Source organism: Alosa sapidissima, chromosome 4 (genome assembly GCF_018492685.1).
Source record: "Alosa sapidissima isolate fAloSap1 chromosome 4, fAloSap1.pri, whole genome shotgun sequence".
NCBI classification, from domain to species: domain Eukaryota; kingdom Metazoa; phylum Chordata; class Actinopteri; order Clupeiformes; family Clupeidae; genus Alosa; species Alosa sapidissima.
The window spans coordinates 31012400-31039184 of NC_055960.1; the positions used below are offsets into that span (position 1 = coordinate 31012400).

Below are 26785 nucleotides of genomic sequence, written 5' to 3' on the forward strand. Positions count from 1 at the left end.
CCCCATGTCAGTGGTATAAAATCAATACTTTTGTTAATCCACACAACTTCAGTAATAACGAATTTGTGGTCATCTTATGCAGATGCTTGGTCAATGATGATGACCTAACTCAGGCACTGGAGTCGTAGCTCTCATCCTGCGGTGCATCCTTCAGGAACAGTGAACAGCTAGAAGACACATGCATTATATTCAAAATCTGAGGGTCAAGTCACAGTAACGTCATACAGCACTGAAAGTACAAAACGGTTAACAGTAGTTAAATATAGCAAAAGACACTACGCCTAAAATAACACTAAGGCAGTTTACCAGGTAATTCAGTAAATGGTACATAAAGTTGCCTACAGTACATTATAATTTCCAAAAAAATACATAATAATTAGCCAATTAGTGACCCAATTGGCCAAATACTTTTCTACCAACACAAGGTAATGCCATGGGGAGTTGAACCCCACCCTGGTAAAACCAGAAGTGCCACCACCAACATTTTTTGCCTTTTTGTAGGGAAAAGCAAAACCTGCATTACACACAATATGATACAATTAAGCCTAGTGTTAAGCTAATTAATGACATACATATGTAATGCAGGGAAAACGAAACCAATTAGCCTTCAAATGTAGACATTAATCAGTAAACTGAATTGTTTGTGTTTAAGCTGACATTATATGATAAGAAGCTACATGGACATAACATGCAAATGTGTGTGTGGTACCCTTTGGTAGCTTTAAAGTCAGGTTTCTACCAACATAGCCTAGTACATTATTCCGAGAGCTGAAGGACCTTACAGTGCATACAACTGGCACTAAACAAATACAATGTACTTCAGAAATGATGTCTAAATAAACTACATAGTCCATTCCTTGTCTCACCAGCTGGGAGGACCAGAGAAGCGTCATGTCTAACCTGCTAACGCAGGGAATAGGCAGTTATACACTTTCAGGCAATAATAATAATACAAATATGTGACCTGAGAGTGCTAGGCTACCACTCATGACACTCTGTACAACTTGTGGCAAGTGTCTGCATCACATAGGCCTAATTCACACTGAACCAGAGTATTGAAGAGTATTCAGATAGAAAAAGAGTATTCATATTAAGGTAGGTAATAGTATAGTATAGTATACATCGCCAGGTACGTTGCATATTTCCTTAAGTCTGTAGAATATTTAAGCCTATGCTTATGCTGGTTTCATTTAACAGGCAGACATGGATGTCTTCTATGTTCACATTAACGCTCTGGGATTTGTTTCCCTGTGACATATTATTGATTTAAGATCATAGGTGAAATGATACCGTTGTTATCATGACGTTTATCACGTTATGATCTCTATTTACATCGTCTGCCTTTATACCCAGATCTCGATGGCAAAGAATGGTCCAATAATGTCCATGTGTTGGTGTCTGACATCGAAACGCAAAAGAGCTGCTGCACTACAGGAATTCAGCAATCTTTTTCACACCACACATAGCCTGACAATTACAAAACACTTGTAACCATGTATGACTGGCCCTTCCTCCAACTGTTCCTACACCTGTTATCTTCCTATCCTGACTGTCTGGTCTTATGCCTTTTTTTCCCCTTATGGTTTCTTCTCTCTGCCCAGTTAATGCTTAGGGATGGCGGAGCACATCTACACCCAGAAGGTGGTAAACAATGCCACCATTCGAACCCTACAAAAACAATTCCTTTGCCATGCTGGAAAGTTAGAACATTGCATAGCCTACATTGTATTTTTACTCACCATACTGACCTCAAATTGTCTGCGCTGTAATTTTTTTTCACACCGCACACAGCTGACCTTTACAAAATACTGACCGTTACACTAACCATGTATGGCTTTGCGATCATACATTCTCACCATTGTCGACATAAGTATTATGTATAACTGCACATGAAAACAGAAGTTTGATAGTCTACCTCTGACCACAGCACAGGGTTACGGCACGCCAAGTGCTGGATAACATCATTTGCATTTACAATGGCTTGAGTTACAATATCAAACCAGCAATTATTCATATGGTTGAATGATAGGACAGATTTGGCGTAAAGTCTCCTTTTTCGACTAAGCCTACACACTGAGCTTTCTTGCTTCTCATTGAAATGACACCTTCCTTATAATGACGTTTATCGCGTGTTATGATCTCTTTATTTACACCGTCTGCCTTTATACCCAGATCTCGATGGCAAAGAATGGTCCAATAATGTCCATGTGTTGGTGTTCCCCTGTGATATATTATTGATTTAAGATCATAGGTCACATCAGTTGACTGATATTGCATTATGGATGTATGACACGGATTTCCTAATTACTGTTTTCTTACCTGCCCTGGGGATGATTACAATTAAAATGTCAGGAATGTGTGTAAAACGTATGGTGTCTTTACTTGCAACCACATTGAAATGCATGTTTAACCTACACAAATACACAAATCTCTCTCCCTAAACCATAAATGTATGGGGTACACGAGATCTGCCGGATCATTGTGGTTGCCTAGATCGATAGATGGGAACAGCCTGCTAATGTCCTCCAACACGGGCATTATGTGTGACATGTTGATTGTACAATTATTTTGTTGAACACAAAGCCGTAGGAGATTTAAATAGCTCTGAGGCAAATGTCGGCTCTGTGATGGGTGCGCTCTAAGGTGCTGGATAACAACACCTACATTTAAAATTGCTTGCGTTACAGCATTAAACCAGCAATTATTCATACGATTATCAAATCTGTTACAAGTTGGACAGATTTGGGGCAAAGTTTTCTTTTTCGACTAAGCCTTATATGCGCTTGCTTCTCATTTAACCCACACATTCTTGTCTGTGGTGACGGTGGAGACTGATAAGACCTTTTTAAATTTTGTGGAATACTCGGTTTTTTACTCCAGCCTTCCTCTGGCTCTGTCTCAACTTGTTCTGTTTTCATCTTTATCACAAAACTGCCTTTCTCGGGCCTAAATGTATGGGGTACATAAGGTCTGCTGGATCATTGTGGTTACCTAGATGGATAGATGAAACACCCTCTAAAATATTGTTCTATCGTATTATTTTGTTCAGCACAAAGCCGGAGTTTTACATAACTCTGAGGCAAATGTCGGCTCTGTGATGAGTGTGGTTTTAATCGCTAGACAACATCTACTTTTAAAATGGCCTTGCACCACCTTTCAACAGGTATCACCACACCCAACAGCAGGGATGTACAGTGCTACAAAATAAGAATTTGACCTCGAAACGCAAAAGAGCTGCTGCGCTACAGGAATTCAGCAATCTTTTTCACATCACACATAGCCTGACAATTACAATTATATTTTTGGAGCATGAAAACACCACAGTCTAGCCTACCCTAAAGCGTACTTACCCTTGTCCAGCAGTGTAAAGCACTTCGGACAAGGTCCTCAAAATCCTTCCCGGCCTTTTCAATTGTGCGACTCCAAGTTATGTTATTACTTGGAGCCGTAATACATACCAGGTCAGGAGTCTGTGGCATGGTGACTGCCTGTAACCTTAGCAGCAGCCCCCGGCGTGCTGTCGAACCTGAAGGTCAGACCGCTGACCGGCATGGTCACAATCCCATCTACCAGACATCGAAGATGGGAAGCCCCAAATACCATGACAAACTAAAGAAATGCATACATTTGCAAATGACAAGTCAAACAGCTCACACAACCAGTTGTCAAAAATTTAGTTTTAGTGGCAAGGCACTAATTACAATGTCTTTATTCTAAATTATAAGTCCTAAATGGAATAGTCAGACTGCAAAAACCTATAGCGATCTTCGTATGGCACCCTGATTGAAATTGCATTACTTATAACTTATCCTAACTGAAGTAGTACTAAACTTAACTTAACTCACCTGTCAATGGGTCTGGAAAGACCATCTTGTGGCAGTGACCTGTGAGCTCAGATCTCGGCCACTGCATAGGACGGTGGCGATATCCTGTACCATACATGGCGTTCATTTTTCCTTACACATGCGATGCGAGTTTTTCAAGTGAGCGTTCAGAGCAGCCACACCAAAAACGCAAAACACTGTTAAAATCATGATGGATGCATTGCTTTTTATAACTTACTGTATGTGCAATGCTTTCTCTAACATCAGTTTACTACATTAGTCTACTGCATATTTTGGGAGCATGAAAACACCACAGTCTAGTCTACCCTAAAGCGTACCCTTGTCCAGCAGTGTAAAGCACTTTCGGACAAGGTCTAACAACATGTCATCCATGCCAAAGGACACCAGACCTACACAATAGAAACCACCAGCAGGAACTGCAAAGTACACATTACTTAGAAGGCCTGTTAGACCACAATCTGGGGGGCTACTCTTGACACGGACCTTGGCCTTGATACAATGGCTGGAGGCGGTGTTGGGGGGTTCAGGTGCAGGTACGAAGCACACTGCAGAAGGTCCACCAACACAAGCATGCCTCTGTCATCACTCAAGTGGACACCGTCCCAACACCATAGGTCTGTGTTATGGTATAAGTATAAGTATATATCTCTCTCTCACTCTCTCTCTCTCTCTCTCTCTCTCACACACACACACACACACACACTTGATGTTGTCAGTTCATGTCATAGCAACTGCATAGCCACTTGTGCATGTGAACCACCAATGTTCACACACATATGCATGCACACTCTCTCTCTCTCTCTCTCACACTCCCTCTCAAACACATACACACACACACACACTCTCTCTCTCTCTCTCTCTCTCTCTCTCTCTCACTCACACACACACATACACACACACACTTGATGTTGTCAGTTCATGTCATAGCAACTGCATAGCCACTTGTGCATGTGAACCACCAATGTTCACACACATATGCATGCACACTCTCTCTCTCTCACACACACACACACACACACACACACACTTGATGTTGTCAGTTCATGTCATGGCATAGCCTCTCTCTCACTCTCTCTCTCTCTCTCTCTCTCTCTCTCTCTCTCTCTCACACACACACACAAACACACTAACACACACACACAGACACTCTCTCTCTCTCTCTCTCTCACACACACACACACACACACACAGACACACTTGATGTTGTCAGCTCATGTCATGTCATAGCACTTGTGCATGTGAACCACCAATGTTCGCACACATATGCACTCTCTCTCTCTCTCTCTCTCTGTCACTCACACACACACACACTTGATGTTGTCAGTTCATGTCATGGCATAGCCTCTCTCTCACTCTCTCTCTCTCTCTCTCTCTCTCTCTCACACACACACACACACACACACACACACACACAAAAACACACACACATACACACACTTGATGTTGTCAGTTCATGTCACTTGTGCATGTGAACCAATGCATGATATGCACACTCTCACTCTCTCTGTCACTCTCTCACACACACACAAACACACTTGATGTTATCAGTTCATGTCATGTCATCACTCTCTCTCTCACACACACACACACACACACACACACACACACACTCAAGCTGATGATGTGAGGATGTCATTTCACCCCCATGTTAAGGGGGCACAAGACTTAGTTTTCTTAGCTCAACAACTTGAATGTCACTATACCATACCATTGTTTACGACGCGGTTGGCACATGATGATGCCCGTAGGCCGCCCGGGCGATTCAATCCGCATAAATTGTATATTTTCTGAAAGCTGATGATGTGAGGATGTCATTTCACCCCCATGTTGAGGGGGCACAAGACTTAGTTTTCTTAGCTCAACAACTTGAATGTCACTATACCATACCATTGATTGTGATGCGGTTGGCACATGATGATGCCCGTAGGCCGCCCGGGCGATTCAGTCGACATAAATTGTACATTTTCAGAAAGCTGATGGTGTGAGGATGCCATTTCACCCCCATGTTGAGGGGGCACAAGACTTAGTTTTCTTAGCTCAACAACTTGAATGTCACTATACCATACCATTGATTGTGATGCGGTTGGCACATGATGATGGCCGTACGCCGCCCGGGCGATTCAGTCGACATAAATTGTACATTTTCAGAAAGCTGATGATGTGAGGATGCCATTTCACCCCCATGTTAAGGGGGCACAAGACTTAGTTTTCTTAGCTCAACAACTTGAATGTCACTATACCATACCATTGTTTACGACGCGGTTGGCACATGATGATGCCCGTAGGCCGCCTGGGCGATTCAATCCGCATAAATTGTATATTTTCTGAAAGCTGATGATGTGAGGATGCCATTTCACCCCCATGTTGAGGGGGCACAAGTCTTAGTTTTCTTAGCTCAACAACTTGAATGTCACTATACCATACCATTGATTGTGATGCGGTTGGCACATGATGATGCCCGTACGCCGCCCGGGCGATTCAGTCGACATAAATTGTATATTTTCTGAAAGCTGATGATGTGAGGATGTCATTTCACCCCCATGTTGAGGGGGCACAAGACTTAGTTTTCTTAGCTCAACAACTTGAATGTCACTATACCATACCATTGTTTATGATGCGGTTGGCACATGATGATGCCCGTAGGCTGCCCGGGCGATTCAATCCGCATAAATTGTACATTTTCTGAAAGCTGATGATGTGAGGATGCCATTTCACCCCCATGTTGAGGGGGCACAAGACTTAGTTTTCTTAGCTCAACAACTTGAATGTCACTATACCATACCATTGCTTACGACGCGGTTGGCACATGATGATGCCCGTACGCCGCCCGGGCGATTCAGTAGACATAAATTGTATATTTTCTGAAAGCTGATGATGTGAGGATGTCATTTCACCCCCATGTTGAGGGGGCACAAGACTTAGTTTTCTCAGCTCAACAACTTGAATGTTACTATACCATACCATTGATTGTGATGCGGTTGGCACATGATGATGCCCGTAGGCCGCCCGGGCGATTCAATCCGCATAAATTGTACATTTTCTGAAAGCTGATGATGTGAGGATGCCATTTCACCCCCATGTTGAGGGGGCACAAGACTTAGTTTTCTTAGCTCAACAACTTGAATGTCACTATACCATACCATTGATTGTGATGCGGTTGGCACATGATGATGCCCGTACGCCGCCCGGGCGATTCAGTCGACATAAATTGTACATTTTCAGAAAGCTGATGATGTGAGGATGCCATTTCACCCCCATGTTGAGGGGGCACAAGACTTAGTTTTCTTAGCTCAACAACTTGAATGTCACTATACCATACCATTGCTTACGACGCGGTTGGCACATGATGATGCCCGTACGCCGCCCGGGCGATTCAGTCGACATAAATTGTATATTTTCTGAAAGCTGATGATGTGAGGATGTCATTTCACCCCCATGTTGAGGGGGCACAAGACTTAGTTTTCTCAGCTCAACAACTTGAATGTCACTATACCATACCATTGATTGTGATGCGGTTGGCACATGATGATGCCCGTAGGCCGCCCGGGCGATTCAATCCGCATAAATTGTACATTTTCTGAAAGCTGATGATGTGAGGATGCCATTTCACCCCCATGTTGAGGGGGCACAAGACTTAGTTTTCTTAGCTCAACAACTTGAATGTCACTATACCATACCATTGATTGTGATGCGGTTGGCACATGATGATGCCCGTAGGCCGCCCGGGCGATTCAGTCGACATAAATTGTACATTTTCAGAAAGCTGATGGTGTGAGGATGCCATTTCACCCCCATGTTGAGGGGGCACAAGACTTAGTTTTCTTAGCTCAACAACTTGAATGTCACTATACCATACCATTGATTGTGATGCGGTTGGCACATGATGATGCCCGTACGCCGCCCGGGCGATTCAGTCGACATAAATTGTACATTTTCAGAAAGCTGATGATGTGAGGATGCCATTTCACCCCCATGTTGAGGGGGCACAAGACTTAGTTTTCTTAGCTCAACAACTTGAATGTCACTATACCATACCATTGATTGTGATGCGGTTGGCACATGATGATGCCCGTAGGCCGCCCGGGCGATTCAATCCGCATAAATTGTACATTTTCTGAAAGCTGATGATGTGAGGATGCCATTTCACCCCCATGTTGAGGGGGCACAAGACTTAGTTTTCTTAGCTCAACAACTTGAATGTCACTATACCATACCATTGATTGTGATGCGGTTGGCACATGATGATGCCCGTAGGCCGCCCGGGCGATTCAGTCGACATAAATTGTACATTTTCAGAAAGCTGATGGTGTGAGGATGCCATTTCACCCCCATGTTGAGGGGGCACAAGACTTAGTTTTCTTAGCTCAACAACTTGAATGTCACTATACCATACCATTGATTGTGATGTGGTTGGCACATTATGATGCCCGTACGCCGCCCGGGCGATTCAGTCGACATAAATTGTACATTTTCAGAAAGCTGATGATGTGAGGATGCCATTTCACCCCCATGTTAAGGGGGCACAAGACTTAGTTTTCTTAGCTCAACAACTTGAATGTCACTATACCATACCATTGCTTACGACGCGGTTGGCACATGATGATGCCCGTACGCCGCCCGGGCGATTCAGTCGACATAAATTGTATATTTTCTGAAAGCTGATGATGTGAGGATGTCATTTCACCCCCATGTTGAGGGGGCACAAGACTTAGTTTTCTCAGCTCAACAACTTGAATGTCACTATACCATACCATTGATTGTGATGCGGTTGGCACATGATGATGCCCGTAGGCCGCCCGGGCGATTCAATCCGCATAAATTGTACATTTTCTGAAAGCTGATGATGTGAGGATGCCATTTCACCCCCATGTTGAGGGGGCACAAGACTTAGTTTTCTTAGCTCAACAACTTGAATGTCACTATACCATACCATTGATTGTGATGCGGTTGGCACATGATGATGCCCGTAGGCCGCCCGGGCGATTCAGTCGACATAAATTGTACATTTTCAGAAAGCTGATGGTGTGAGGATGCCATTTCACCCCCATGTTGAGGGGGCACAAGACTTAGTTTTCTTAGCTCAACAACTTGAATGTCACTATACCATACCATTGATTGTGATGCGGTTGGCACATGATGATGCCCGTACGCCGCCCGGGCGATTCAGTCGACATAAATTGTACATTTTCAGAAAGCTGATGATGTGAGGATGCCATTTCACCCCCATGTTGAGGGGGCACAAGACTTAGTTTTCTTAGCTCAACAACTTGAATGTCACTATACCATACCATTGATTGTGATGCGGTTGGCACATGATGATGCCCGTAGGCCGCCCGGGCGATTCAATCCGCATAAATTGTACATTTTCTGAAAGCTGATGATGTGAGGATGCCATTTCACCCCCATGTTGAGGGGGCACAAGACTTAGTTTTCTTAGCTCAACAACTTGAATGTCACTATACCATACCATTGATTGTGATGCGGTTGGCACATGATGATGCCCATAGGCCGCCCGGGCGATTCAGTCGACATAAATTGTACATTTTCAGAAAGCTGATGGTGTGAGGATGCCATTTCACCCCCATGTTGAGGGGGCACAAGACTTAGTTTTCTTAGCTCAACAACTTGAATGTCACTATACCATACCATTGATTGTGATGTGGTTGGCACATGATGATGCCCGTACGCCGCCCGGGCGATTCAGTCGACATAAATTGTACATTTTCAGAAAGCTGATGATGTGAGGATGGCATTTCACCCCCATGTTAAGGGGGCACAAGACTTAGTTTTCTTAGCTCAACAACTTGAATGTCACTATACCATACCATTGTTTACGACGCGGTTGGCACATGATGATGCCCGTAGGCCGCCTGGGCGATTCAATCCGCATAAATTGTATATTTTCTGAAAGCTGATGATGTGAGGATGCCATTTCACCCCCATGTTGAGGGGGCACAAGTCTTAGTTTTCTTAGCTCAACAACTTGAATGTCACTATACCATACCATTGATTGTGATGCGGTTGGCACATGATGATGCCCGTACGCCGCCCGGGCGATTCAGTCGACATAAATTGTATATTTTCTGAAAGCTGATGATGTGAGGATGTCATTTCACCCCCATGTTGAGGGGGCACAAGACTTAGTTTTCTTAGCTCAACAACTTGAATGTCACTATACCATACCATTGTTTATGATGCGGTTGGCACATGATGATGCCCGTAGGCTGCCCGGGCGATTCAATCCGCATAAATTGTACATTTTCTGAAAGCTGATGATGTGAGGATGCCATTTCACCCCCATGTTGAGGGGGCACAAGACTTAGTTTTCTTAGCTCAACAACTTGAATGTCACTATACCATTCCATTGCTTGTGATGTGGTTGGCACATTATGATGCCCGTACGCCGCCCGGGCGATTCAGTAGACATAAATTGTATATTTTCTGAAAGCTGATGATGTGAGGATGCCATTTCACCCCCATGTTGAGGGGGCACAAGACTTAGTTTTCTTAGCTCAACAACTTGACAACAATGTCTAATTAATTAACAACCTAATAAACAATAAATAATACTATACAAATCATAACACATAAGAAGCTTCATAAACTAAACGTATTTTTGAACATTTAACCAGTTTTTTCCTAATAAATTATTTATTTCACATTTATAATATTTATAATTATTTATTTCATATTCACATGTTATAGGGTTAGTCAAATCAAAAGTTTGTTTCATTATTCTGAACGATCTCCATTAAACCCAATGTGGTTAGCGGGACTTTTATTTTGAAAAAATGGCTAACTCTTAGCCGCCTTTGCTAGCAATAGATACATCCGGCACGAACATTCTATTTTCGCTAGGTTCACGCTGCTCGATAGCAGACCGGAAGTAAAGTTGGAACGCGTGTGTGCCTGATGTGCAACGTGAAATGTAATCCCCCTCCACAGTACCGGTGAAGCTCAAGCTTGCACAACAGAGAGAAGTGCGTAATGATGGCTCTCCGAACGTGTGCTAGAGTACTCTATCGGGGATCCATACATGGCTTACGACTGAGCCCCAGGGCATCATCTTTTCTACAAAGGTATGTGTGTATTTCTTGCTTTCTCTGTGACTTTATGTGGGTACCCTCCTTGTGACGGCTAGCTGACGTGAACTTACATCCACTTTGTGGTAATCAGGGTGACCTCTGTCGGGAAGACTCTGTTGATGCTCAGCTAGATTAAACCAAAATAATATTAGGGTGTAGGTCTGATGACGTGTGGGCATATATTGTGTATTTGTTTGGACCTTATATATATATATATATATCTTACTGACAATGTCTTGGAGAGAATAGGCCTAATTTGTGTAGTGGGTTTACAGTCCTCCCCTAGTTCGTGGCCACAGGCTTGGCCCTGCTGATGATGAGCTGTACCAGAAGACAACGGTCTCTGTGATGCAGAAAGAACAGGGTGGTGGGGCTATGATCTACAGCTATAGCCCCCGGGGTTTCAACATTGATGGGAACCGTGTGATTGGACCCTGTGCTGTCATTAGCCCAGCCATCCTCCAGTGGAATGTAGGTGATTTCCATTTCAGCTAAATATTTCAGATGCATGTCTCTCTTTTTTTTTTTTGTCAGCTCATATTCTCAACCCTTTGCTTCTTCCTCTCTGTCCTTGTGTAGGTTGGCAGTTATAAAGACATCACGATTGAGAGCTTGGCATTGTTCTACATGATTGAACCCCGAATTGGTAAGACACATGTATTGAAATATTGAACATGTCTTTGTGCCATGCATTCACTCTCTTTTGGTTGCATATATCCTTCATGTTCAGCATCAACCTGGGTTGTATGTGCTGATAGCACGTGTTGTGTCATGTCTCTTTTCAGAAGTGCTGGTCCTTGGCACGGGGGGACGAGTGGAGAGGATTGACCCAGAGATTCTAAAAGTTCTAAGGAAGAAAGGCATAGCAGTAGAGGTGCAGGATACGGTGAGGCCCTTGTCTGGCTTTCACCAGACGGCAGATCAGGCTGGGTTCACCCAGCCTAGTGAGGCCCATTTCCCCTTGACCATGAATGCATGCTGACCTTCATTAATTCCCTCTTAAGTCATCCCTGAATCGTCCACACAAACTCAATTGATAAGTAATGCTAGCAAAAGGTGTAGCTTAAGCCAGTGACATATATGACATATTTTTGGCTTCTGTGTGTAGTCACCTGAGGCTAGGCATGCTGACCCAAAATGGGGTAACAGTGTTTCCCACAGAATTTAATTGTATTTGTGGTGGTAGATGATTGGGGGGGGGGATTGCAGAATGCAATGCAAACTTGAATGCAACAGTTTTGAACAAATCTGTGCAGCATGGTTATGATGCCAACAATTGTTAATGTTTTCTTTAAACATGCATGAGGTTTGTTGAGAGACAAGAAGAGACTGTGAATAGGTGCACATAGCTACAATGAAAGGAATTCGTCCAATTTAAGTAGTACATAGAAAATCATTGTCTGGTGGTCAAAGTTGATATTGTGGTGGGCCGCCACAAATAAGTCAATGTATGGGAAACACTGGGGTAAGAATTGAAAAACATGTAGGAGGAGCTTACTGAAGAAGTGTTGTCTGTGAGACAATGATTCTTAAAAGTTCCACTTTCAAGAATGATCTAGTTCAACACATTTGTACAGACATTCAGACGATGATCCTATTTGTCTTTATCTCTCGCATTTGTGGGCAGCCGTGGCCCACTAGTGTGTGCTTCACCTCACTGTGTGTTCACTGTGTGCTGTATGTGTTTCACTAATTCAACGATTGGGTTAAATGCAGAGACCAAATTTCCCTCACGGGATCAAAAAAGTATATATACTTACTTACTTATTTCTTCAACCTTTTTGTCTTTTAATCAGAACATTTGATTCTTTGTTCATAAGACTACAAGAGATGGCCATTTCCTCTGATACTATTCCTGCGGCTAGCTGTTTTACATCTAATTGCCAATGGCAAAAATAGCACATCTAAACATTGCCCTTCTACTCTACTCAGGCAAATGCATGTGCTACCTTCAACTTCCTGAGCAGTGAGCGGAGGATCACTGCGGCCGGCCTTATCCCTCCCGCTGTCAGCACAGAGCTGGAGTAGGTCTGCCGTCACAGCGCGGGCGCTATGAGAATGTCTAGCAGGAGGAGGTCGCACAGACGCCTGAGAGATCTCTGGAGGAGTTCCAGTAAGTGCTTGGAGGTGGTTCTCAGACTCTGATGAGGAGAAACTGAGGCTTGTTTGAAAGGCTGGAAAATCAACCCGTCCTACCTTCATAAAACGGTTCTTTTGAAATCTGACATGTTTGCAGGTTGCAATCATACACATGGGTTCAGTAGCCACACACAGCCTGCTAGAAGGTGTAAGTGTGTTAATGCCATTCCACATGAAAGCAATAGTGGAACATTTGAGTTAAGATGATTTATTTTGAATATCACAGTGGAAAAGTGTATCAGAAAGAGTTAATAAATTGTGCTCTTTATTTGGGTATGTTTATATCCAAGTGTTTATGTGTGAGTATGAGAGGACATTTTGCTCTACTGTATGAATGAATTGTATAGATACTGTGTTCAAATATGTTTAATAAAGTGATATATTTAAGTGTCAAGTGTGATTTAGCAGTGATGATAACAGTCATGATAATGCACCATTTTGGTGTTATTATTGTTCTTACTTATGTGTCTCAAGCCATAACCATGATTGACTAAGGTTTCAGGATAGGGGTACTTGTGATATGGGCAACAGAACATGCTATGTCTTTAGGGGCCATGATTTTAACTACAAATCTAAAATAGCCTTTGTACAGCACAGGGAAATGTATACTTCTACACAGGAATATAAACAGGGATGATTGGAAATTAGATGAACTTTCAAACTTGTGTTCATCATCAGTAGCAACAGAGTTGACCTCATTACAGATAAAAATATCAACAAAATAATTGTGATGAAACATAAACTGTTTTACAGATCACCAAATACGTAGTATTTATAATCAGTCATAAGAGCCCAGTGCATACGATTGCAAGACTATGGTGTTGTCAGTGCGTCTGCAAGGGGAGGGGATGAACGAATGTGGAAAGGCTCTTATCTGCATCTCAGGCGTTGATTTGCTGCAGTCTGTGTATGTATAATCTGTCAGCAGTAGTGGTGATTACTGACCTTCACTTGGATAAGTAATCTTCATTAATCTCTCTTTAATGTCAGTCTGTTACGCACTCCTCTCCTGCACTGTTTTCCCATTCACTTGCTTTCACACAACCTCTCCCTCATACAGTAATGCCACACACAAACCACAGCAATCTCATTAAAACACAGGAGTATTGCATTTGTCATGATGCAATTTCTTCTGTAGTGTCCTCTCCACAAGGACATAAGGATTGGCCCTAATACTTTGCTCTGTTCGTGTTTCCTCCACATACTCATTCTCTGCAAAAACACACTGCTAACAGAGAATAGACTTGTTCATACAGTACACATGCACAATACTGATCGTATACTGAACCACTGTTGATATGCATAGATACGATAAGATGAGCCTTGCATGCTATGCATGCAGCTATGTCCGTGTTTATAGTTTCTCCAGTTACACATGCCCTCAGACAATGTGATTGCATTTGACTGACTTTATTAGAGTAGTCATCTAACATAATATTAAAAAAGGAATACATGTAAATTATTGATGAAAATAACAGTCATACACAGCCAAGTACACCATGAACGCCATGTCAAATATACAGGAGAGGTGTAGTGGACATTGTAATGTTTTTCATTTGTAAAATTAGCATATGTCAACATTTAGTGGATAGTGTTAAATGACTAGCGATAATGATATTGAACAGGGGTAGATCAGATTTTAATAGAGCCTTTTTGAGTATGGATAAACAAAACTACAAACAACTATGCAACAACTGTATATTATTATTCTAATAATACCTTGGGCCACGTGCTAATATTCTTCCTGCCATCCACAAATGTCTGCCATCTAGTTGTCATCTTCATCATCAAATTGGTCTCTCTGTATGTCTGCAGGGGTGAATTCTTTCCCCGTGATGCGGTAGTACATGTCCTTGATGTCATCACACTCTGTCTCAAAGTGTGCTGTTGCATCATAGGAGCGTGAGACAAAGACCTGGGCAGAGCAGAGAGACACAAGTCAGTGCTCTGTGAATGCTGAACACTCAATGCAGAACAGACTCAAGATTCAAGTCCCTGAACCAAACTGATGAACATTTTAAAGATTGAGAGCTTGAATTTCCCCTTGGGGATCAAAAATCTATCTATCTATCTATCTATCTATCTATCTATTTATCTATCTAAAGCTATTTGTTCACTACTAACTAATTCTGATTTTGAAACAGTCCACAATATGTAATTAGTTGCTGGCTTTGACTAAAAGTGAATGAAATAGATTCATCTGGTGTGATAACTCAGTACTGTCTTTGGCTTGAAAGTCAACAGTTCTAATGCTTTAACGGCACAAATGAGGGCCATCATATTTAGAAACATAAAAGCCTACCTGACTCCGCCTCCCATCATCTGTTGGAACCATGAAGTTAGAGATGGAGACAAATCTGTATACCAATCATAATAACATTACTATTGTTAGTGCTTGTAGAAGTAGTGTAAGATACATAGACATTCAGATCATTTCTAAAGTAAATATAGAGTAAAACTATAGCCTTAAACGAGAATTCCGGCGATCTTTCACATAGATCTCATGTTTATGAGCCCCCATGTTCATGGCACCAGAGTGCAGCACTGTAGCTGCCTGGCATGTCTAGCTGTTGCATGCAGCAACTCGAGTTAAGTAGATTGTTTTCTTTCCCCCCCCCCATAGTACTCAGTAGTAGTACGCAGTACTGGTGACCTCGACAAACAGATCTATGTGAAAATCACCGGATTTCTCCTTTAATAGATAACAGCCAGCCTCAATCCAATCTGGAAACATCTAGATTTGCAATAGGATCTTGTCATATCCTGTCATATCCTGTTCAACAACAGAGCTCTGAATTTCTGTCACTTGTGGAAATATCTGAAACTTGATATTAAGATTGCTTGATTGATTGGGGGGAAAAGGCCCCAACTTCCACATCACTGCCGAGTGATGGTTAGCATGCCATGAACTCATAAAGCAAACATTATGGATTGTGATTGTTCCTCACTTTTGCTGGATGGGTTCCAACAGTGCCAGTCCTGGCTGGACTTCCTTCTCAGGGTTACTAGTTTCCACAGTAGTGCTCACCACGGCAATATACCTTCCTTCAGCTGCGACGCTGTGTGTGTAGGAGACCATGCAGATGTAGATATCTATGAAGAGATGAGCAATGCCATGAATAAAGCAGATGAATCTACACAGCTTGGAAAGACTTGGTTGTCTTGTTTACAGGGGTCAAACATCCTCCTCATTACTTTCACAAACCCTGGTTGTGTCCAAAGGTAAAGAATGGGACCTAGGTAGTACACCGTTCTTGTCAGTCTACCGCAGTACAAGGGAGAACACTTGACTTTTGGACAGTCTTGTCTGATGTAACATCCGACAAATGCACGCTACCTAGACCATGTCCTAGGCTTTTGGACATGTCTAGGATCACTTTTTCCCAATAAAGTCTTTCAACTCACCTGACTTGCGATTGACCTGTGATTGAGGGATGACAATGTGACAAGAGCTGGCATCATGTGTGTTCTTGATAGGATGGTTTAGCAGGCAGATGGCACGTATGACCCGGCCCACCTTTTTCACACGATTAGGCATGTAGCTGGGGTCACAGATGAGCTGCTTACAGCGAAATATCTGCCCAGAGAGATGAAGAAATGCATGAGGGAAAAATAGCAAAGACAACAAACTGGTTCTCAATGTTCCTGTAATTATGCTGCATCATTTTGCACCAACCTCGCTGGCACATCTAACTTACATCCTTTCCAGATTTTATTCCAACAACTTTCCCATCCTCCATGAAAATGTCATCCACCTGTCGATTCAGCTTGTACGTACCGCCATGCCCTGTACTCAGCCTGAAGCACAGAGAGAAAAATAAACACTTCTGGTCAAAACAGGCAATCAACACGACTCGTTCTGTGTCTGTAGTCTTGAACAGCATCACCTGGCAAAGCCCTGCGGTAGTTCTCCCAGGCCATACACAGGGTAGAGGAAGGGGCTTTGATCGCAGCGAGTCAAAGAGTCGGTGTACAGTCGGATTCTTCGGATGGTGTTTATGCAGGGCTGGTCCAGGTAGCTAAGTACGTACGGACAGTATTAAAAATAACAATAAATGAAAATAAATTCATGGCAAAAAGTAAGAGATGAGCTACAGGATTTAGTTCAACCAAGAGTAATTGTCAATAGTTTGTGAGTGTGAGTTTTTGTGGCGTTTTATAGCACATCTGTACATGCATGTGAGTGTGGTGAATGTATATTTTTTATTTGTTTGTGTATAGATGTGGCTTGGATATGAGTGTCATCACAGGTACCCATCAGTTTGTTGCAGTGCCATGGCATGTCCCATGAATTCTATAACATCCTGGCCCAGGTCGAAGTGACGGAACACCTCCCGCATCGTGGTTCTGCTGGGGTCTATCTCATGGTGGGTTCGCCGGTCGCCCTCTTCAAAGTTCTGAATGAACTGCAGCAGCTTACGGAACCTCCGCTTGTCAAACATCCCCATCAAATCTGAAAACAATGGCAAGAACTATAAGGGTGACACCTCCGGTACTGTGTGCAAGACAAGTTGATGGTGTGTCATGGACAGTGGATCACCACCTGAAGCCATGGCCTCTGCCTCGGTTGATGGGACTTTGTGAACCTTTCCACCCCGGAACACATAACTTCCCCCAACCACCTTAAAGTCCAGATAGCGGGTCACCTCTGAGTACAGAAGCATCTTCACCAGTAGACCTGTAATAAATACACAGCAAAGCCAAAGCCCCACCTATAGGTTACCAACAATGGGCTAAAACCATCCATGAGCTTAAAAGACTAAAACCTTCTGTGTGATGCTGTGGGTGATTGGGACACACCATTAGCCAGTACTAATTTGGGAATGAGGTCAACATTCCAGTCTTTGCCCCGGCCCATAGACTTGGGAGGACCTGAGACCTGGAACTTTTTATAGAGCTGCAAACACAAACAGACACAAGTAACACAAGCTTGATATGCTTCTCAATAAATGATTGACACTAGTCTATGATGAGAGTAATGAACAATCAGTAAAATGCTCAAGTGTTTTAGATGGGCACACCTGATCCAGGGGAGAGAGTGAGGCACTTTCCCCTCCATAGTATGGATTGCGGTCAATGTGGAGAATTTTCTTCCCACTTACTGACAAGAGGCCCGAAAGAATACATTCCTAGGAATGAAAGACAGAGAGAGAGAGAGGGAGAGAGAGAGAGAGCAAAAGAATAACAAGTCCCATCCCCCAAGGGGTTTTCTGGCATCTAGATTAATATTAATCCCAGACAGATTGTGAGCAGCCACGTTCCTTGACAGTATCCCTCATCATTAAGGTCAGTCTATAAGTTCTTCAAGGAAAGAGTGCAGCATTTTAACTTAATTAATACATAATACCTTCTTCTGCATAATTATAACATTATCTATTATTTCCAATTATGGCTACTACTATCAATTACCTGTTTGAAAACAAAATTTAATCGAAATGCTGACTACAGGCTACTGGCATCTGCCTGCCCAAATGTACTGACAACGTACACTTAACAAACAAACAAAAAGAAAGAAAAAAAAGCACACTGGTCCAAAACCAAGAAAGCAAAAAGATAGTTAGCCTACCTAACAAATTTGTTTTGATATCACACCAATCAGGAATGCTCAGTACAAGCTGAATATAATTTACTATTGGTGGTTTGTGCAGTAGTCTGTCTTACCTTAAGCCCAGTCCCCAAAACAATAATGTCATACTCCTGCATTGTCAACAATTCTGAAGCACCCCTGGACATGCAAGAGATGCCTCAGCCTTCAAAGTCAGGCAGCAGGACAACTCTCCTGTCTTGGCATATGTGCGTATGTATGAATCTCTCTCTAAGCATGGACAACCCCTATGTGATAATCCTCTCAGCAATACAGAGGCCCAATAAAGATGGAGTGTGTGGGTCAGGTCTGTCTACTCCAGCTCTATTCTATCACTCCAATAAATTAACTTTATGGCAGTTAAATGATTATAATGTATTTTAAAGCTATTTTCAAGGTGAACTGGAAACAAGTAAAGGTTCTTACATTTCATTTGCAGATACCAGGATCCACATTTTCTCTTTGAAAACATTTTCCAATTGAAGGCACCATGCAAAAATGAATTACAATAATGTCAAGACCCAGCTACATCTTCATCGTAGATAGGCCTACACTACATTTCACAAAAGTGTGTTTTAAATAGATTTTATCCACAACCCATGTTGCTAGGTCAGAGGTCACGGGTCAGGTCTGGCCAGTGACCTAGCAAGTAAATATCCAGATTATCGCCATTTGTCGCATTCATTATAGTCTTTTAATTGCATTTCTTTATTAGGCCCTGAACAAAAATGAGTTTGGTGTGAGTTGTGTAGTGTTTCGGACATTGTTGACCGTAGACAGAGTGTGTGTCTGGACGCATGAGCCTACATTTCCCAGAGTCCTAGTCTGTATCGGTATACACGTCAGACTTGAATTGGAAGGACATTCTTCTGGTATGCACTGCAACACCACTACAAAGGCCTAAGGCAGCTATTCATGCGATGCAATATGCTACATAAGTCTGTGTTTTCAAAGTTATAACTCTAGTTTTGAAACAGTTGAACGGTTGAAATCTTGCATTCGGGTCGTAGTCTTCAACTTCAATTCAGTTTCACTTAAACTTCGAATTGGGCGTGGAAGAAATAGCACAATGTCTCAATCGGTAAGTGCAAACAAGAAGTAACTTATGCTGATTATAATATAAGAAATATCTGCGAAGTTAACTTAAAACCTTACATCAGTGAACCATAAGCTAGGCTACTTAGCATGGGTGTCACAGCTATCTAGGGAACATATCTTAACTGTTTGTATTAGGCTACGACTGACGTCATTTTCACTCATCAATTATATTTTCATTTGATTGATGTTCAGTTCGCTAGTTCAGAATCGGGGAACCAACACACGCGGGTGACCAGTCGTGCGAAACCGGGCTTCCTGGAGCGACTGAGTGAGACAGCAGGAGGAATGGTGGTTGGACTTGGACTTTTTGCGCTCTCCTTCTACGTACTGTTCACGAATGAGGTGAGGCTTAAATATGAAAGAGTGCTTGCAGTGGCAGAACGAGAAACCGTCTGAACCAATTTCGTAAATTGGAGCCCTCTGTAACACAGCAGTTTTGCATGTTTCCACACTTTCTGCAGGGCAGAGCACTGCGTACTGCAGCATCCCTTGATGAAGGTCTCTCTCAAGTGATCCCCCTTCACCCTTACTCAGGCTTAGAACCTCAGAACAACGGTAACTTGGTCCACCTGTCAGCGAAATTACGCACTGCACAGGTAAGGGAATTCATTTTGCACTTCTGATACACTGGAGTTGTTTGTACCCTTCAGTTTTTATCATCCATCATGTCAAATGTAATCTATACAGCATTATGGGGATCCCTTTTGTCTGGAGGTCATTCTCTTTATCACTCTCTCTAGCCTCTCCATGACCCAAACTACAGGGTGGCCTTGCAGGCGGTGAAGTTGAAACGGCAAGTAGAGATGTACCAATGGGTGGAGTACCAGGAGAGCAGGTTGGTTTGGTTAAAGGATCACCACAATATCCACCTTTACAGGTTTTCAGTCTGCTTATTGGAAGTCCAGGGGCATAGCCCACACTGCACATCATCACAGAGCACACACTCATCTAAATGTTAATGCTGCAATACACTTTGACATTGTCACCATATTTACATGTTGAAGGTGGGATTTGTTTGTGTAATGACTAATGAATGTCACAATTGCAAACATAATTCAAACAACACTCAATCAGACGTTTTGAAGCTACAGTGCATCAGAACATCTTTGCTTTGTATTAACAATGGCAAAAGATGGCATTCTCCAAAATGGCAAATGGACACTTTCCTCATCATTGCGTAACGTCAGTAGGGTAAAGACTGCAGAGTATTTAACTGGCGTAATTAGAAACGACAAAAAGCATCAACGAAGTGCTTTACTCCTCTTCCCTGAGCCCTTACTTTAAGACTTACCGTAGTGTTGCCTACATCTAAAAACATGCTACATGCATGTCCTTGCATTTAATTAAACTATTACATTATTACATTATCTGTTATAGTTTATTCATAAATGTAGGACTGCATGGGGGTTCATAGTCATTTGTGCAGAAAATGTAGGTGCTAATGTCTCAAAACGAACATACGGGCATTTGTGGGCGTTTGAGGGTGTTTTTGGGCGGTTACCAGGTACACCATGCTGTTGGAGGCAGTGATGTAGTCTAGTTAGCTGTAGTGGATATACTGTGATCAACCCCAAATACTGCGTAGTCTTGCGTACCACGTAGACTACACCACTGGTTGGAGGTGCAAACAAATGCTGCATCGCCATTGAGATCACATAGGCTTCATCTCAAAGCTCTATTCACATAGGCTTCATCTCAAAGCTCTATTCACATAGGCTTCATCTCAAAGCTCTATTTGCATATCCTCCGTCCTCCAGTAATCCATGTTCAATATTATATTTTTAGGCTTTGGTATCAGTTTATATTCTCTGCAATTTGCATGTCTGTTTATTCTAGCCTAAGAGGTGATGCGCCACATCATCAGTAATTGACGTCTCTTAAAAGTGAATCGTGAGTGCATGACATCTCATTTCTCATATCTGTCTCTCCTCCTGCCTCTCCTTCATTCCTCCTATCGTTCCTTCCTCGTTTCCTTCACAAAAATAATTAGAAGGAGGGGCTAGGACAGTTAACTGATGGTCAAATCAACCAAAAATCCAATATTGTTTGCAACTCCAAGTGGTCTGTGACGTAAGCTTGTGTGAAAGAATACTGTCCTGGATTATGTTGTGGCCATTCAGAATCCGGCTCTGTCTTTATAAGTACAGGCCATACATTGAGATGATACTATCTATCAGTATTGAAGCATTTCAGAGATTAAGTTAGCCTTGTAAACCAGACTCTTGACTTAATTTCTCTTCATGCAAAGAGTCTGGTGGGGGGACACTTGTTTGAAGTTTAAAATCATTGGAGTTCTATTCTAGAATTAATCGTTCAAAACATAAACGAAAATTCCAAGAGATTCCACCCCGTAACTCATTTTTTTTCATGGGTTTTACGGGGTTTTACGGGTTAGAGTAATGTTGTCAAATAAGCCATTACTTCAATTCATCGTGTTTCCTTACTCTCTGACAACCAATCACTAACGTTTGGTATGCACTTACCACACTCTTCTCCCTCCTCTCACCTCCGTGAAGCTGGTCCCCCATGTCATCCAAAGTTATTTAAAAAAAAAACTAGTATTCGTTTGTGCTACGTTTGTACCGGTTTGTGCCATAAAAAAATATCGTTTGTGCTGTTTAGGGTTTTAAGGAATTAAACTTTACATTTTCTGGCCAGTGATGAACATTTGTGCAGCTGTGTTTTTAAGTTATCATGCTTTGTTACAGGTGTGACGTCATTCAGCCCCTCATCAATGTCCAAATCTCCTAAAATAGTTGACTGGGCAAGAACTTAAAATAATTTTAAAATAATGTTACTGTAGACTGGTTTTACATTTGAACCTTCCTTGCACAATTTCCTACGATTGTTCCAGACACTAGCCATTTAGTTTCAAAGTACACAAGTTGAGTTATCATTCTTATGTTTTTTGACTTGATCACAAATGACTAATTGATGCTAATAAGGAAATGTCCCATTGATTAGGGATTATGTGGAGGATGGGGAACAGAAGAGTGAGACCACCTACACCTACAGTGAGTGTCTTCCTAACACATGGACATCAATAAACTAAGTTACTTTTAAATAAAAACCAAGTGAGGTTGCTGTGATGAGTCATGGATAGTTTGACAAGGCTGTAAAAGTAAGTTTGTTGTGGTTCAAATGACTATTCACCTTTCAGACACAGAGTGGAAGTCCGAAGTTATTAACAGTCGGAACTTTGATAAAGAAATTGGCCATATGAATCCCAGGTAAGACAATCATGTCCTTCTCTAATAGTATAGGATTGACGTGCATTTAGTACATACTGAATAGCCTTTGATCTCATTGTCTTAGTGCCATGGCAGTGGAGAGTGTGACTGTGGTAGCTCCAGAAGTGTGGGTGGGACCATTCTTGCTCTCCAAAGGTAAGTATGTTCTGGCATGTTTTTACATTACATGTTGTATGCGTTAATGATTTTATGTCTAGTGTGAACCTGTTTAGTAAATAAAATCTGTGTACACCAAGAGAAGAAGATCAGTGTATGAGGTATACTAATTATTTGTTCTGTTGACCTTCAGGTTTGGTGGACCAGATAAATAATTTTCAGACCTTGAGTCTGACTGGACTGCCACCGTCCCATGTGGACCCCTTCCTCACTGTAGACGGAGACTACTTTTACCACACCCATAACCCACGGCGCCCAGAAGTGAGCCTTCTCTCAGTCACACACATTCACTATACACATCACCCCTATCCATACAAAATCTATGTCACCTATAAATGAATGGACACGCAGTCCTATAAGCCTACTCTACAGTCATTGATTGTTTGTGTCTGCAGGTGGGGGATGTTCGTGTGAGCTTCTCGTATGCTGGGCTTAGTGGAGAGGGCACCTGGCCTGGACCTGCCCTCACTGTAAGAACTTACTTCGATTAAAGATGTATCACTGTAAGAACTAACGAGCGATTAAAGATGCAGTGCAGAAGTCCAATCGAATACAGCAAATAGCTCCTCACAGTCCTTTAACTGAAACTCTAAAAACTCTGGCGGAAATGTTGGCATGTGAGGTACTGCATTATGGCTGTTTCTGGGTTTAAGAGAGATACCGGTATATAGATTATTATGACTGCCATGCTAACGAAGCTACGGTCATATAGGTTTAGTCAGAGTTTATTTTTCTTCCGGATTTAAAAAAAAAAAAAATTCTTCTGTAAATTTGTGTCATTGATTCCCGGGACACTGAAAGACCAGGCTGCACGAAACTTGGTGGGCATGTACTGTAGCCCCACAAGGTTGACACGGACAATTGTTTGATCCATCGCCCACCTGCCGCACTGGGGCCCCCGAAAGGAGGGTTGGCCGGACACAGTTTTCTGTGAATATCTCGAGAACCATAGGGGCTAGGATGACCAACTTTTTTTCAAATGTTTGTCTCAAGGGGCCATGTCAACCCATCCCATATCCACTCATTTGAGGTATAGCGCCACCTACTTAAAAATGAAAAGGCAAAAACGAAGCGTTGTAGTCGCAGGTATCTTTGGCTGACATGTTCAAAACTGCACGAAATTTCAAGTGTAGCATCATTAGAACACCCTCTGAATGCATGCCCACATACACACACACGCCCCATTACTCCCACATACACATTCACAAGTGAACACACACACACAGCACAGATATACACAAAAACAAACACACACTATCCACACACTCATTTACATGCACAAGAGTTGCAAGAGTATGGGCTGGAGTAGGAAATGGGGACAAATTGACAAGCGTGATTTATTTTTGCAGAGAGAATGTGCAGGACTGAGCGACAGTCATATTTTGTACTGCTTTGCGGTACATCTAGTTGTATTGATTACTCAATCTGTTGATTAACTGATTATTTCATATCCTTCCAGGTGAGCACTGTGGCCATGCAGAGGGGAGAGCAGCTGACACCTTTCAAAACCAAGTCAGGTGATCCACTGGAGATCCTCTATATGGAGGAACTTACAGCAAAGGTGTGTCGTGTGTGTGTGTGTGTTGAAATGAATAGACTATTCAGTTGAGACAAATGAGGAGTCTTTATATGTAAAGGTGTTTGAGTCAACATGTAAAATTTGTTTGCCACACATGAAAAAGCTTGCTGTGTTCTGTAGGATGTGAGCACTTCCTCCTGAATGTTTGCATATAGGAGGTGTTTGAGCGTGAGCACCAGCACAACTCTATGATGACCTGGGCTCTGAGGGCTGGAGGTTGGGCTCTTATGTTCTTGGGTGTCAGCTTGACCGTGCGCATCGTCCACACAATGGGTAATACACAGAGTATTCCACTATATTCATTTCACTGGTGGTACCAGTACCAGTACAAGCCTATTCACTGGATTTCATCAGTTTGTCTTATTCATTTTGCTTTGCAGTGGACTGGGTTCCTATTCTCAGGGAGCTGGTGTCTTTGGGTCTGAAGCTATTTGCTTTGACTGTTTCGAGCTCCTTGTCCCTGCTGACCATCGCTGCTGGCTGGCTGTACTACCGCCCCCTGGTGGCCATCCTTTTATGTGCACTGGCACTGCTCCCAATTCTCCTGGGCCGCTCGCGGGCCCCCACCAAAAAACACCAATGACCTCTGACCTAAGAGTCGCTCTGACGTCTCTTGGTGCTTGTTGTTCTCACTGGATGTGCTTTGTCTTGATTCCCAAACTGTGAGGAATGAAGTGTGTGTTTGTTTGTTACCTAACAATGCAGTTATGCTCACATTACCAAAGTTTTTTTTTTTTATCATGAGCTCTGACTGCGTGATATGAAGTCACTTTGTGAAGTACAGCAGCAAATGCGACTGTCCAGACAATTTAAATATTGTCTACAGTATGTATATTACTGCTACAATGTGTTGTCTTTACAAATCAGCAGGGATTGTGTAGTTTCTAAGACCATAGAAGGTTCTGTGTTATATGCATACAAGTTATTTTGAGGACCGCACACACCAAGCAGAATTAGTGTTTATAATTTTGAGATGCAACTGCAATGGTCTTGCTTGTGGATGCATACTATTACTGCAATTAAGTATTTCATTCATGCGATGCATACATGCAGCAAGTTTACAGGAAGTACAAATTAGATATGGTCATTTGTGAATGTCTGAACTCCACACAGGAATATAGGTATGTGTTATCTACAGTTCTGCTTTAAGTGTTGCCTTGTGTCCAGCAGTCCCATACCCAGTCAAACGACAGCGAGGGAATTGAAGAACGATTAGTTGTGTAGCTTACAAATTCTTTTGAACTATTTGTAAAATATTTCATATCCAGAGACAGACGTTGCCAAAGAATGGACACAGGAGCAGAAACACATCCATGCACTGAGGAGGATCAGGGCCAGAGAGGGGTCATTGTGATTCTGTAAAGGTATATGACATCTGACATTTTTGTAACCCCGTTTGTGGTACACTGATCATTTGCCAAAAACTCATTTTCATGCTCATCACTTCCTGCACTATGCTGCCTGCGTATAAGGTTTGTGTAGAATGTACATTTGCTGGATTTTGGTCTGGTATAAATTGTTTAATAAAAAAAAAGTATTTTCTATTTTTTCTACATTCTTCTTTTTTAAGGACAAAATATTCTGTCAACCGAAATATTTAATAATCAAGATACTATGTAGACTAGATCACACAATAAAACTGATATATTGAGGACTGGAAAAGTGGACAGTGATATGATTTGATAGGATAGGACCTGGACGGACTGTGACAGAGATTGCTATTGTCATTTGTGTAGTTTTTGCCATCACGTTTAAAAATTGTAGTGTTTTTTTGGACATTGTGCTCTTCAAATATGATGCAGTCTTGTTGAATGTTTCTAAACAAAGTTTAGGAGGAACCCATCTGTTTGATTTACAGCCATAATTCACCCCACTACCGTTTACATTTATTAATTTAGCAGACACTATCTATCCAAAGTGACTTACATGTCAGTTCTACTACATTGTCCCAGAGCAACTTGGGGTTAAACGCCTTGCTGAAGGGTACAATGGTGGAGGCTGGAAATTGAACCCGCAACCAATATTTGATTCCATGTTGCAAGCTACTG

General features: G+C 42.3%; 3 protein-coding genes across 4 annotated transcripts; 2 read left to right on the forward strand and 1 right to left on the reverse strand.

Moving 5' to 3' along the window:
* The first annotated feature begins 10735 nt into the window (after positions 1 to 10735).
* Positions 10736 to 13463, forward strand: ndufaf3 (NADH:ubiquinone oxidoreductase complex assembly factor). Its single transcript, XM_042089572.1, has 5 exons — positions 10736 to 10924; positions 11206 to 11401; positions 11510 to 11576; positions 11716 to 11816; positions 12863 to 13463. The coding sequence occupies exons 1-5, from the start codon at positions 10833 to 10835 to the stop codon at positions 12956 to 12958; spliced, it is 552 nt and encodes a 183-aa protein (XP_041945506.1). The 5' UTR covers positions 10736 to 10832; the 3' UTR covers positions 12959 to 13463.
* A 1087-nt stretch (positions 13464 to 14550) lies between these two features.
* zgc:112334 (uncharacterized protein LOC619199 homolog) lies at positions 14551 to 18839 on the reverse strand. Its single transcript, XM_042089577.1, has 11 exons — positions 18731 to 18839; positions 18091 to 18198; positions 17870 to 17966; positions 17613 to 17747; positions 17324 to 17522; positions 16957 to 17088; positions 16768 to 16867; positions 16475 to 16646; positions 16018 to 16162; positions 15372 to 15426; positions 14551 to 14984 (listed from the first exon to the last, which is right to left on the reverse strand). Exons 1-11 carry the CDS (start codon positions 18800 to 18802, stop codon positions 14838 to 14840), a joined length of 1362 nt encoding a protein of 453 aa, XP_041945511.1. The 5' UTR covers positions 18803 to 18839; the 3' UTR covers positions 14551 to 14837.
* Positions 18840 to 19484: 645 nt separating this feature from the next.
* On the forward strand, positions 19485 to 26281 carry LOC121707071 (transmembrane protein 43). 2 transcript variants are annotated; one of them, XM_042089316.1, is made up of 12 exons: positions 19485 to 19734; positions 19944 to 20093; positions 20213 to 20347; positions 20492 to 20586; positions 22716 to 22765; positions 22912 to 22981; positions 23067 to 23137; positions 23292 to 23419; positions 23554 to 23628; positions 24618 to 24719; positions 24893 to 25010; positions 25092 to 25307. In XM_042089316.1, exons 1-12 carry the CDS (start codon positions 19723 to 19725, stop codon positions 25160 to 25162), a joined length of 1077 nt encoding a protein of 358 aa, XP_041945250.1. In that variant the 5' UTR covers positions 19485 to 19722; the 3' UTR covers positions 25163 to 25307. The 2 variants fall into 2 exon arrangements, with proteins under 2 accessions (XP_041945250.1, XP_041945249.1); XM_042089315.1 differs by having other exon boundaries at positions 19487 to 19734; positions 25118 to 26281.
* Positions 26282 to 26785: the final 504 nt, after the last annotated feature.